This window comes from Dermacentor andersoni, chromosome 4 (genome assembly GCF_023375885.2).
Source record: "Dermacentor andersoni chromosome 4, qqDerAnde1_hic_scaffold, whole genome shotgun sequence".
Lineage (NCBI taxonomy): Eukaryota > Metazoa > Arthropoda > Arachnida > Ixodida > Ixodidae > Dermacentor > Dermacentor andersoni.
The window spans coordinates 125,686,994-125,700,522 of record NC_092817.1 but is presented as its reverse complement, the minus strand read 5'-3'; the positions used below and the strand labels follow the sequence as shown (position 1 = coordinate 125,700,522).

Below are 13,529 nucleotides of genomic sequence, written 5' to 3'. Positions count from 1 at the left end.
CAGTCTCTTATGGAGGCTAGGAAAGGGAAATTAATGCCGTCGATCTAGCATTGCAGCTGCCACCTGTGCTCGTTGTTTACATGTCTTGCACAGGTCCTCCTCTTCTAGTTTCACTATTCAAATGCAAAGCATTCGCAAATGTTTTCTTTTGTATATTTGTGAATTTATTTATTTACCGCCAATACAAGCGTTTTGTGCTTGCCAAAATGGCAAGACGAGCGCTGAACAGATCGCAGAAGCAGATGACAGCAAACAAGTTATAACTAGTGCCACTCTGCTCGTACGTTCTTCCCTAGCGGCAAAATGGGCGAACTAGACCAGGCATGCTGGAGCAGGGAGATCTGTGCAGGTCTGGAGTTCAGTAGGTCGTGGTTTAGAGCACGATTTAGAGATTTCGAACAGCAGCAATAAACAATTAGTTAATCATCTGTGTACCTGTGTACCCGTCACTCTGGAACAAATCCGACTTACCGTAAAACAGCGCTACGCGTGCCGCCTGCAAAGTCTAACACACATCCCAACTACACTGGAGTACCACAAAAAAGAAGCTCTCTTCACTCTAGCAAGTGAGGGCCCAACAAACACTTTTATTCACGATCGCAAGTCCAGTGCAACTTCAATTAAAACAGAGCTGGCACATGTCGCCCCGAATGCACGTGATTTGAACTTTTCTTCGCTGGAAGGCCTAACGAAAAGATGCATGTATTCATGCAAAGTAAAGACAAAAGGTCAATTTGTAGAAAATCAGCCCTACAAGAACTTGAAATTTTAATGTCTTCACGGTGCTTTACTTTGTCCAGTCAAGGATTGTACTAAATAATTTAGACAACAATAAATACAAGTGGTGCAAAGTAATGGGCGGTTCACATTTCGAAACAAAATAGAAGCAACATTCAGCTCAGATCAACACAAAATACTATGCCCGCATGACTGTAAAACGCACAGTGAGCACAAAGTGAATAAGAACACTTTGTGCCTATTCCTGCACCAACACATTACGTCTTCAGTCAGTTTATTACTAAAAGAAAACTGTGTATCGGACAGCACATAATTTGGTGAACCAGTCTCCAAGAGTTTCCTGAAACCCGCAGGCCTACAGAAGGTTGTCCACAGAAAAATCCTTCCATTTCAAACACCACTGGCAGTGCACATGCTATTTACAACACATATAACATTATACCATTTTTTTTTACTGCTTTCAATAGGGCTCTGAAACCGGGAAAAAAAAAAAATGACAACAGTCAGGCATAAATGCGTGCTGCAAAACACTTGTCCCCTCGTGGGCAGAACCCAATGTCAAGAAGAAAAAAAGTCAAGAGTGCAGTTTTTTTTTTTAAACGTCAGCGCATTCCGTACACCCACTGTATCACACAGCAGCTTAGTCTGTGACTTCCTGTGTCACTCACAGCTGGTCAACAGCGCTTCTTACACTTGTTGGGTGGAATGTCAATATCAATTGCATCGTTGCCCAAGATGAGCCGAATACGCTTAGCTCCAACAGTCGCAGGAGACGGTTTTTCCTCCCGCCTGCGCGCATGTTTGCGGTGTTCACTCGCCTTCTTTTTGTCTTTCTTCTTTTTCTTCTTCTTGCGAGGCGATTCAGGCGACAGGAGTGGAGGTGACAACACCTCATACACAGTCTGGCGGCGAGCTGTCGACACAGGTGAGGTGTCACCGCGCATGTGTGGATGTAGCCGGCGTATCGTCAGCTTGAGGCAACCCAGGTGTTGTGATGGGGCAGCTGACTGTGCCATGGCCTGACTCGCAGGTGGTGGTGGCAGCCTCTTTGCAGGAATAATGCGCATGCGAGGCACGATTCTTGCTTCTGGTTCAACTTTGGGCTCTCTTTTTGGCGCTTCTTTCTTTGGCTCCTTCTTCGTCTTCTCCAGATGCTCCCGGCAATTTGTATTGCTACTTGCATGATGTGTTTTCTCTGGCAGTACAGTGACCATTGGTGCTTCAAGAATGGCAGTGTCTAATATCTGCACAAAAGGCTCCTCTTCACAGTGGGGAACCATCTGCTGCAGTTCGGGTGGTTGCTCGGTCATGTCGACTTCGCTAATCTCAGACTGAACAACATCGAAGTGGCTCAGTTCTGGCTCAGCCACGTCTTCAACAGTGATGTCTGCGAGAAGCACCTCCTGTTCAATCATTTCACAATCAATTGGTTCAGCTTGGACCATTTCTGCATCAATCACCTCAGCCTGAACAACTTCTGGCTGAATTACTTCTGCCTGAACCACTTCCACTTCCATAACCTCTGACTGAACAACTTCTGGTTGAACGATTTCTGATACTACTAACTCCGGTGCAACAATTTCTGGTGCTTCACCCATTTCTGATGTTTCAACTCCACACATATCCACTTCTGCATCAAATACTACCTCTGGTGTACATTCCTCAGTTTTCTTGATTACCTCTTCCTGTTTTTCTGCAACAGAGAGAAGAGTGTCGGCAGTTTCCTCAAGTGGTTTGCTCACCTGTTCCCTTTTCATTGCACTTGCACCCTCAGACAAAGGGGCATGATCAGCTGAAGGTGCCTTGACACACCGTAGCCTCCTCGGATGCCTCCTGTCCCTCCTCGAAGACACAGGAACACGAACTTCCCTGGCAGTTTGAAGAGGCTTCCTTGTTTCCACAGCCTTGCACGACTCTGTAGGACTTGGCTTGCCAGACACAACCTCACTCACCTCATTCACTGGTTCAGGGGACGCTTCCTTATGCGACTCTTCTGTGTCGATACTAGAGGCTTCGGAACAAGCAACTTCAGCAGGCTTTGGTGAAGAGCCACTTAGTGTGGACGGGCACGGGGATGATGGTTGTTCTTGTTTTGTCTCTAGCTTGTCGAGGGGCTTTGCCTCGGGCGATTTGCTCGCAGTTGCCATGGCTTTGTTCTCCGATCGGTGTTGGTTTCGAGCCCTTGTCGTGACTGTCATCGTGACGGATGCCTCGTTCTCCTGCAGAGCACTGTCACTCTCTTCAGATGAATGAAGAGCACCATTGATAATTGCTTCTTTGAGTGTTATGGCCGGTGGACTGACAGAAGACGGCTGCACAAAATGTTTGCTGGCCAACACCGACTTGGATGATGCATTTTTTCCTATGTGGCCGGGCATCAGTGGACGGTCTTGCAGCACATCAGTATTTCCCAGTGGTTTCTTGTGGCCTGAAATGTAGAAACAAATAGAGCTGCTCAACTAAAAAAGGCAATAAAACAAAACAACGAAAGGTATACTAAAAGACAACAAGGCATAGCCATCAACAGAGCTGACAAAAAGAGTAAACATGGTCCGACTACTGTATCACTACACCTGCATTCATTGGATGGAAAGGCTGCATGCACATGGCCCACGGTGCCTTATGGGGCAGTACCGTGTGCAGGAAATGCTCAGGGTAGGGCAGACTCAAAGGAGTGATGACACGACATTCATGACTTGTCACTTTATCTATTTTTACCCTGTAAACCTTAGAAAAGTATACGGGCAACAAGAGCAACCTAAATATTTTGCTATTAATACTTGTTTTTACGAAGCGGTTTCTGTTTTGGTACCCAGGAAGCGAATGTGCCATGGCATCATGATGCATTGGTTCGCTCCGTTCCTGTGATCTCTGCAGCTGCCAAACACAAGCGCAGCTAGAAGCCATGTGTGCAGCATTCTTGTTTACTTTACAGCGCAGCTGTTCAGGGAAGTACTGCAACGCTTTTCATGTGGCAAAGGCCACCTTACAGCAGCGTGGTTGATATCAAATGTAAATGCAAGGCAGTGTATGTCAGAGCCTGAAATTTGCTTTGAAACATTATGATTGATGATGATAAAATAAAAGTTACCACGCTTATACCTCATTTAAATAGACAACGATTTATTTGCATGTTTTATTTAACAAGCAGTCTGCAATTTTCTTGTTTCTCACGTCACATTATAACTGGTAATACGAAATTTCCAGAAATTTTGAAGCCGTGAGAATGAACATAGTTAGACAGTTTCTTTCCCAGTAATATTGGAAACACTGGAAAAATATCTTGGCATTTCATAGCACAGGGAAGGTGACATAACAGCAGATGAGGGTGCATGCAAGGACATGTTTATAAATGTTTTGGCATGATATAGACACTCTACAAGAAATAACCCACTTTTTTTATTCACTCAGATTCTTTCACTCAGAGCTTTCGGAATTCTAGTCTACCGACCATGAAAGCTGTGCACCTTATTTTATTAGGGAGGCGAGCTTAGTGTACTGTCTGCACTCTTCTGGAACTTTAATTTTTCACACTGCAGATGGAGGAGCAGGTTTGCCACTTTGTCAATTACATAACCCGCAATGGCAAAACCTAGGCCTAACATTTGTTTGGCTTTAAATGAGCACAATAGTGGGAAACGAGCAGCCATACAGATTACCTTTTGCAGCCCAGAAGAAACCATTCAACGACAGTTGGGTATTCATTAAAATTGCCCTTATTTATTGTGTTAAAAAATTTTTGGTGAGTAATCAAAGAATTAAAGACCAAACATATGTTTCTCTAAATTTCTGAGCACACCTGAATGCCATCAGACAAGTGTGATGTCGTGAATAAAAATTTGTTTTCTTGTACTTGGGCTGTTTTAGCACCAGATAGGTTCTCATAACTTTCTAGGTTGAACCTTTGGTTCAGGTTCGTTCAGAACGCAGTGCAGTCCTTTGATTAAAAAAAACAGTTAAACATAGGTCCGTGCAAGTGCTATCGAAATCCATGACCTCTTGATGAGGCAGTGTGGGCTGCGTTGCCATCCGGATTTCGTTTTTGTATCTTTTCTGCCTTGCGAAGCTTCCCACCAATGGACAGAAGAAACTTCAGTGGAGGTTTTTTTTGTAAGAACGAGACAGAAAGCCAGACCAAACTGTTCCTCTGCAGAGAGCAGCTACAGGCAGAATAATTATAGACAGTACTAAGGCTCGGGGTGGCTGCTCGAAAATGCTGCACAGAATTGCCAACCTCTTGGCTCAGGCGCATTTTACACTAGGCAAAAGGAGTGCTGAAGTTCTGACACAGAATTTTTGTGTCCCAACCTTCATGCATTTTACGTAGTTGTAAATTATAATAAGAAAGCTTTATTTAGTCTAATGAGCCATGAATAATTGCTTATAGAACATTTTATGTGACCCAGTTCAAAATGCACACATGAAAAAGACTATTCTTGTCACTGAAAGTGTAGGTGATGCTCATGTGGTATGTGTATGACAAACAACTAAACGGCACTGCAGTCAGCCTGGTGCAGTGGTCAAGGACTATACAATGACCACGTCCCAGAAAGTGCCACATTTCTCATTAAAGTTGCAAGCTTCTTTTATATCCGTGTCACACGGGCAAATTTAATGTCACTTCGAGCAAGTGCACTTCAGTGTACCGAGTGTCACTTTGGCGGCGCACTGCTACACGAGAAAGAAAAGTGTCCTTTGGCATTGATGACAATGGCAATGGGTGAACCAGTAGGCACAACATAAGTTTGTCATATTAAGCATGGTTTTCACAATAACAGTGTGTTATAGTTAAAATGAGCATTTAGAATAAAGTTTTGTGCAAGCTAAGGAGTTCAGTGCAACCGCAATAATATTATAGATTGTCACAAGCGTTGGCAAGAGAGCAGTGCATCCAAGGCTAACTGAAAAAAAAAATGACGGATTCCACTGCAGATGGCACAAGAACAGATCGTGAGCATTTGGGGCGCATCATTACAGCATTTATTTGTTGCTTACGGTCCACTCCAAAACTATGCTCACCTTTCAAGCACTCGGACAATAGAGAGAATTGCATCAATTTTGCATATTCAAGAGCATGTCTGCTAAAGACGTAAGCAATGCACAGTCAGCTTGGCTGTGGAACGACCAAGAAGTTAAATTCACACACTGTCACGCTCCGCTCAATTTATTCGTCAGCTGAGAAAGGGCAGCATTCCAGTTTTCACAGCTTGACGAAAGAGTGCGTCGTTTGAGCATCTATACAGCATTTGTACCACAACAACGAATGTGTCACCATCCTAAATGGTGAGAATCAGTGCTATCGAGGCCCCCCATGCATGAACACCTTGGTCTCCTCGTCCAACCATGTCATCACTGATGCACTACTTCCGTCCAATAAACTTGGAACAGACGATGGTGGCTGCACAGTTAGGGTGGCTAGCATAGGTGTACACAGGCATAAACAGTTGCAATGCCATCACACAAGCAGCCTGAGATCGAGAATAGTGCAGTAGCTTTCTCATTTTTAAGTATGGCGCATTTTATTTCCAGTCACGAGAAAGCTGGTTTAAAATTACCACCGAATCTGCTTTCAATATCAGTTTATTCACTCGATGCCAAGTGCGTTCTGCAGCGAGTGTCTCTGAGCGTTCCCGTGTGACAGCCTGCGAATGACACTAGCGGCAAAGTGCACTCATTCAAAATGACACCAAATTTGCCCTTGTGACAGGAATATTACAAACGCAGGGTAACCTAACCCCCTTTCAGTCGTCTAATGGAGTGGTGGTGGACTCGACATTTAGCGGCATGGTCGCATATGTGTCTGTGCATGTGTGCGTGCGTGTGTGTGCATGTGCGTGTGTGCGCGCACGCTTCAGTATGGTGTCAGGTATCATGAAGCCACCATATCAGGTTTTGGTGACCCGAAACATCTGCTTTTTCCCCGTCTGAAACCACACTATGCTTGGCATGCATTCTGAACTGGTCCCATTAAACTGTAACGTAATTATTTGCTGTGTTCTTGAGAAATTGAGGCTCCATAGGGTAATTACTATGTTGACAGCTATCCCATAAACAAATACGACAAAACTGTTCCACGAGTACTCCTCTAAAAACAGTGTATTTTGTTCTGCATACCGTACCAGACGTCCATGGACGCTAGGCAAGGCATCTGAGAAGCCTTCAAAGCCATTTCTTTTTGGATCATTGCAAATTAGCACATTATCAGGAGTGACCTCCCAGCCATCTTTTATTCCAAAAAGGTTGAATTCTGCGTCACGCAATAAGTGACGCACATAGAGGTTGATACTCTGAGCGCAACAAACGAAGGCGATGCAGCACGCCACCACCATCAAAAATGTTACACAAATTGGATTAAATAATATGTCACCTGAATTTTGACAGTGCCAAAGTGACACTTATCTAACTTCCACATAGCTGACTTCAATGCACTCCATTTTATTGTATAAATATGGACCCTTTGTTTGTTTTTTCCCACTTTTGTAGGCCCTGGGGAAAAAACAAGAAATAACAGTGTTTCCTCAAAATTCTCAATTTCTTTCCCAAGCCTTCACATGTTTAATTATACTGGCTCCACGTTGGTGGTCAGTAAGAAGTCTGTAGAACTGTGGCATTGAAAGGCGACACCATAGTGCTGCAACGCAGCTTATGTGAAAGCCATCACTCTGAACAGCCAGTCGTGGCCTCACTTGGTCGCTGCAGTGTTCAAGCATGGTCTTGAGGTCTTGAGCTGGCAAACTGTCCCCAAGTAATTTCCACGGGAGTAAGAACTCTCTTGCATACAGCTTCCCTGTCTTTTATGCATCAGTTTTCAGACTGGCATGCATCTGTGAAGGATTTCCTTTTATTATGAGTGAGTAATCGTCACACTTATCCTTAGTGCTACACAACGTGAACAAATTTTGCTTTGTGTCATGACATCACAATGGTTCCCATGACGCCAGTAACGACTCTTCGAGACCGACTTTAGTATCACATTAAAATATCTTATAAGCAATTCCCAACCTTCACATTTGTTAAGTCTTGTTCCTTTACATGCAAGAAATGTACATTATAGCTTCTACAACTTATATAATATGCATACACATACCTTTGGTGGCAACGGGGAGCAGCTAGTAGAGAACCATTTTTTTTACTCGATTCTAACATGTATATCTGTCGTAATATTTCAGGAAAAAAATTAGTGTGTGGTATAATCCGGTGAATATTGCATGTAAATTTAAGTTCAGGGTATCAAGGTTTAACTGTACTTGCGAAATGTAAGCCGAGGAGTAGTGAAGTCATGTCTGTTTAACATAAATCCTAAGACTGGCACCATTTTCGAGATATGTGACCTTACAATGAGCTAAAAGGTATATTGGCATTCCAGTTAAATGTTTCCCAAATGTAAGCTTCGAAAGTTGAGGACGCTGAAATGCTGAGGCAACTTTTAGCAGAATTTGGGGACGGATAACCTCAAAGCGGTGCTAGTATTAGGAGTTCTATTAAGCAGACATAACTTGTGGGGAGCATGTGCGTCCACTCCCTCCCACATACCCGCATTGTCACATTCACGCATTGCGAATGTGTAGAGAGCCAGCGTACGCCCGGAACAGGCATACTACACCCTCTCTTGGTTCTCCCTCCATGTCACAACACGCACACCCTCACTGCCCTCCCTCCCGCTTGCAGGAAAGGTATCCGATGCACGAAGAGGCCATTCCCCTCAAAGGGTAAAAAAGATATAAAACAGTGTCATCAGGGGAGACTAGCTCTCTGTGGCGCCCTGACCTCGTACCTGCCGGATATGGATACCTGCTGCAACCCTTCAGTTACTTTGTTTGCCTGACTATCCCACGCAACGAAGCAAGCCTATTTATTATTTATTACAGAGTGGACTTCCCTCTGCAAGTGTTAGTTATTGCTTGTAGCAATAAACAGTCAGAGTTGACACCGCTAGTTGCCTTATTTGCCTGAACCCACCGCAGCTGCGATTACATGTGCTAGGGGTTGGGGAGTAGTATGGAACGACTGTGTGTGGCTAGATCCGAAGCTTGGTCACACACAAAGTGTACTTCCCACAAACTTCCCCACTCCCTGGCTCCAATTTCGCAATTACATGTGCCCATAATTCGAACGATATTAACACATTAGGTAATTGGTGAAATTATCTTTTTCTTGCTGCTAATAACTGCCTAGTGGTGTGGCCAATCTACAAAAGCGGCAGGGGGCTAAGTATGTCAGTTTCCTGATACCTGATATATCATGAAAACATTCTGTGCATGTCGAATCATGGTCAATTCCCTGCTGTGCTACCAATGCTATCATGATCAAAGAAATTGTGGTGATCTTTAACTTGTCATTGATTAATTAACTACTACTCCTACTTCACCATCTCCATTTGCAAAAAGCATTGTGTATTCCAAAGGATGTAATAAGTCCAGCTTTTCCTTTTCTTTTTTGGCATTTTCACACTCCTTCTGCATTTCTTACTTTTCTAAGAGAGGAAAATAAGACGTTTGGTTTGATGCCCAAAGCCACATTCAAATTTGATTAAGTGAGTTGTTTCTGTGTTTTCGTAACGGAACTCATAAATCTTTGTGCACTGTTGTTTTTCGGGCTTGTACACCAACACCGCATTACACAGCGGACATTTTCCCAACGTCTTCTTGATGCAAGCTTCTGGCAACTTGAATTGCCACAACGATGCCAAGTTATTCTCACAGCAACCAAGCACTCAAAATGCACTTAAACTTGAGGAACTAAACGGGATTTGCTATGGCAAAACCTACAGGAAGTGCTCAACAATTACTGTCACAAAACAGCATTTCCAAATACTTTTCAAAAGACAACCAATTTCAAGCGTAATTTGCAGCCACTTAAAAAAATTTTACACACCTTCATTTCAAGTTCAGAGCTTAGAATCTCACTGTGCAACCAGGACACAGCATATCAAAGGGAAACTAAAGGCAAATAATAAGTCTACGTGGACTGTTTAAATACCGCTATCCAACCGGGGGAGTGGTGACGTCGCATATGCCATCACCACCCTTTGCTGCCGTCGGTGTATAAAACGGTGCCCGATAGGTGGCACCAAGCCAAGACAGAGCGGTGGATTCGCCGCTGCAGCTGCTTTTTTGTAAAGTGGCGTAGACCTTTCAGGCATCCCGTGACATAACCTGGAAGTTGAAACCTCTGCTACTTGCAGTTTGTGAGCCAGCGAAACTCGCGCAGCACAACGCGATAACTGCTGAAATGCGATAACGTAGGCTGCACAGAGTCGAGCGAAAACGAAACCTTTCGACCACCCGAGTGGTTGTCAAGGGCAATTTCAATGAGTTCTTTTTTCTAAAAGTGAAATAGAACAGAATAAGTAGCATTTTATTTCGTCTTTCAATACAATATAATGTTATATATTGCGACGAGTGGTTGAGTAGTGGTGACAGAATTTAAGTGAGGAGTGCCTTCATCATCAGGCACGTGCTTGAATGTCCTGGGGGAGTCTTTAATCATGTCCTGCATTTACCTCAGTTTTTTTTATTATTAAGGCCCTATTTGCGATAATATTGACACCTTAGAGATTCTTGGGCATTAATCTATCATTTAAGCTTGAGTTAATATTTGCCTTTAGTGTCCCTTTGAAACTGAAAACTCGGTTTGAGCATATGGCCTCTGGTGGTAAGTGTTGCAACTTTCACAGCATGACTCACCTGCACTTGCCCTAGTACTAAGACGGTTGCTCTGGTGGTTGCTGTGCCGGGAGAGGGCTCTCCGAGGAGTCTTGCCACCTGCAACAGAAATGAAAAAGCAAATAATGCCAAAAAATTCCAAGAAAGTCCCCTTCCACCCCCCTTCTTGGTGAAAGATAATCCAAGAACACTTGCAGGGGGGAAGGGGGGCCCTTTCACTGTCACGGACCAAAATTCAAGGGCTGTCAGCACCGGATCCGGTGGCCGGCGAGCTAGGCCTGTACCGTCTCCCAATTGTCGCAGGCTCACCCGGCTTGCTCGTTTGCTTCCGCCGGCATCGCTAAATCAAATGTATTGCAATTTAAGGGCAACATAATTGTGTACACGTTATACTGACCAACATAGGTGCTTTATTATGAGTTGCATGCGGTCGTATCGCAAGCGCCTCTGGTCTCCGATTTGATGGCCGAGTGAGCTAAGCCTGCCGGCTCCTAGTCATCAGTGTCTGTCAACGGAGCCAACACTGCCAACGTGACCTTCTGGAAGCAAATCTACGTTGCTTGCATAGTCATGTTCATATTGGCACCTTTTATTTAAAATGAAAGATCTATGTAAACACATTTGTTTTCATTTTATTTGCAACGTCATTCCGAGCATCCATGCAGGAACGCCAGTTCCGGGCGGAGCTACGTGCCGCTCGCTCATTCATACCGTGTGTCTAGAATTGTTGTATGCAGCAAGTCGGACTCTGACTTCGCACATTTAACCAAAATGGCAACTTACAAAGGCTATGGCTATGCAGATACCTGGCTACGGGGAACTACCGGGCCTCGGTAGAAATGCGGTTAAACACTAAATTTTTTTCTCATTAAATGGTGTCATTTCATGTAATTTAATATGCAATTACATAAAAAGTTGTCAAAGAAACTGTAGCCAAGCAGCCCAGTGAAAATGCACGAAGCAGTGAACAGCGTGAAGAGAGGGAGGGGGTGCCAATTTCAAACCACTTGAATGTGGAGGGGGGCACTTGCACAAGTATGGGTGCTTGCTCAGAATGTTACGATAATTACCGTATTTACTGAAATGTAACGTGCACTTTTTTTCAGATAAAACAGGTTCAAAAGTTGCATGCGCATTAGAATCAAGTACAGTAAAACCTTGTTAATTCGGACGCGCCGTCTGGTCCCGTCAAACATGTACCGTATAGTGCGGAATATAGGTCGAGCTTTTTTCCAAAAAATATTACTAAAAGGTCAGCCCTCGACTTATATACTGGCCCTTGGCACAACATGAATAGTCGTCTGGCAACATGTAGGAGCGCAGACCTTTCGGCATCCGCATTGTTATCGCCCCCTTGGTGTCCGACGCCGAAAGAGGCTTTCCCGTGGCATGTTGTCGTTCGCATGAATGAAAAGGGCTATATGGATGAGGCCCTCATGCTCAATTGGATTAAGACCGTCTATAATCGGTGACCCGGTGCACTCCTGCGGTGTCCGAACATGCTCGTCTTGGATGCCTTTCGCGGGCACTTGAACGCAGGTGTGAAGCAGGCACTCCGCGACGGGAGGACGGAACTCGCCGTCATTCTGGGAGGCATGACCTCAACACTTCAGCCACTGGACGTCGTGCTCAACAAGCCCTTTAAAGACCGTGTCTGTGAACAATATAATCAGTGGATGGCCGGTGACAACCCGACGACCCCACCCGGCCGGCTGCGCAGGCCGCCTCTCGCCACTGTGGCCACATGGGTGTCGCAGGCTTGGCACTCGCTGCCCGACGATATGGTGGTGCGGGCATTCAAGAAGTGTTGCATTAGCAACTCCTTGGACGGCACCGAGGATGACATGTTGTGGGACGCAGCCAGCGAAAAGCAGTCGTCTTCGGACGAGAGTTCAGACAGCTCAGTCGAATGATCAGGTGACGAGTTTGGCGGCACCACTAAATAAAATGAAATTTTGTGCCTTAAAATTTTTATGTTGACTTCTTTGCTTCAATGTAAGGGGGTCGACCTATATTCCGCCTTGACCTATATTCCGCAATATACGGTACATAACCCTATGGCACGAAACTCCTGTTAATTCGGACATATTTGGTCATACTTCGTTTCATTCAGAAAGTTCGCGAAGCTCAGAGGCATGTGAGGCATACAGAATCGGGTGGCACTAGGGGGTGTTCAAATCCCACCGCCAGCGATGGCATCTCCAATTAGCATGCGCCAATCTCAAAGGCCATGCTTGCACGTGCTGGGAGTGCTGAAAGGCCGGAAATACGTCAAGGCCACCATGTTTATTTTATTGCTACATAATAGACAAACCAACATCTCAAAAAACATGGCGGCAATGACGTACTTCTGGCTTTGCAGTCGCTTTTGGCGCTTGGCACTATCTCTGTATCGCTATGGTTATCGGCACGGTAGTTATCGGTCTTTGCTAGCAACCCTAATCTATACATACATGTTTTTTTCTTTGTATTGCTGTCCGCCATTTCTAACGTTGCCTCTTGCTTGTGCAGTTGTGTAGTTGCGGAATTGTGTAGTTTTTTTTCGTTGTCGTTTTTATCGTGTTTATCGGTTTGCATCAGGTGCGTGTGCAAGGATGGCGGAACGTTTTTTTTGTGTGTGTTAAATTTTGTTTGCGCTTTTCTTTTTTTCATTTATACTTTGTTTTTTCTTGACATCGTGTGTGTACCCGTCGCTTCATTGCGGCGCCTAGCCGCGCCATGCAAGCCGCGCCACCAAGTGCTCTCGTGCCCCACCGAAGCGGGCGAAGTATGAGGCGAAGGATTTGGCAACAAAAGTAGAAATATTGAAAGCCGTGAAGGCAGGGACGCCTTGGCAGGTCATAATGAATAAATTCAACGTAAAGAGAAGCACGTTCAGCACATTCGTGAAAAATGAAGCGGAGATTCATCAGGCGTACGACAGTGACAAGTTCGCTGTCAAAATAAAGAGACTGCGAACGGCAATCCAGGGATGCGGGTGTTAACTGAAATGCCGAGGAAGATGACAGTCGCTTCAACAGACTTCTGCCTCTGGACGTCCCACTGGATGAATGCATCCACATCGATAGTGATGTTGCCGTTGCCAGTTGCCTCAACGACGACGAAATACTGGATGTACTAGGTGAC

The 13,529-nt window shown here is 44.8% G+C and overlaps 1 protein-coding gene across 4 annotated transcripts in view; it reads right to left on the bottom strand.

The window, feature by feature from the left end:
* Positions 1 to 567: 567 nt before the first annotated feature.
* Hmt4-20 (Histone methyltransferase 4-20) overlaps positions 568 to 13,529 on the bottom strand; it is a 52,997-nt gene continuing 40,035 nt past the window's right edge. For all 4 annotated transcript variants that reach the window (XM_050184746.3, XM_050184748.3, XM_050184747.3 and 1 more), the window contains 2 exons: positions 10,425 to 10,502; positions 568 to 3,166 (listed from right to left, as the gene is read on the bottom strand). In XM_050184746.3, coding sequence (XP_050040703.1) covers positions 1,413 to 3,166; positions 10,425 to 10,502 — 1,832 coding nt within the window. In that variant the 3' untranslated portion in view covers positions 568 to 1,412. The remainder of the gene's footprint in view (positions 3,167 to 10,424; positions 10,503 to 13,529) is intronic.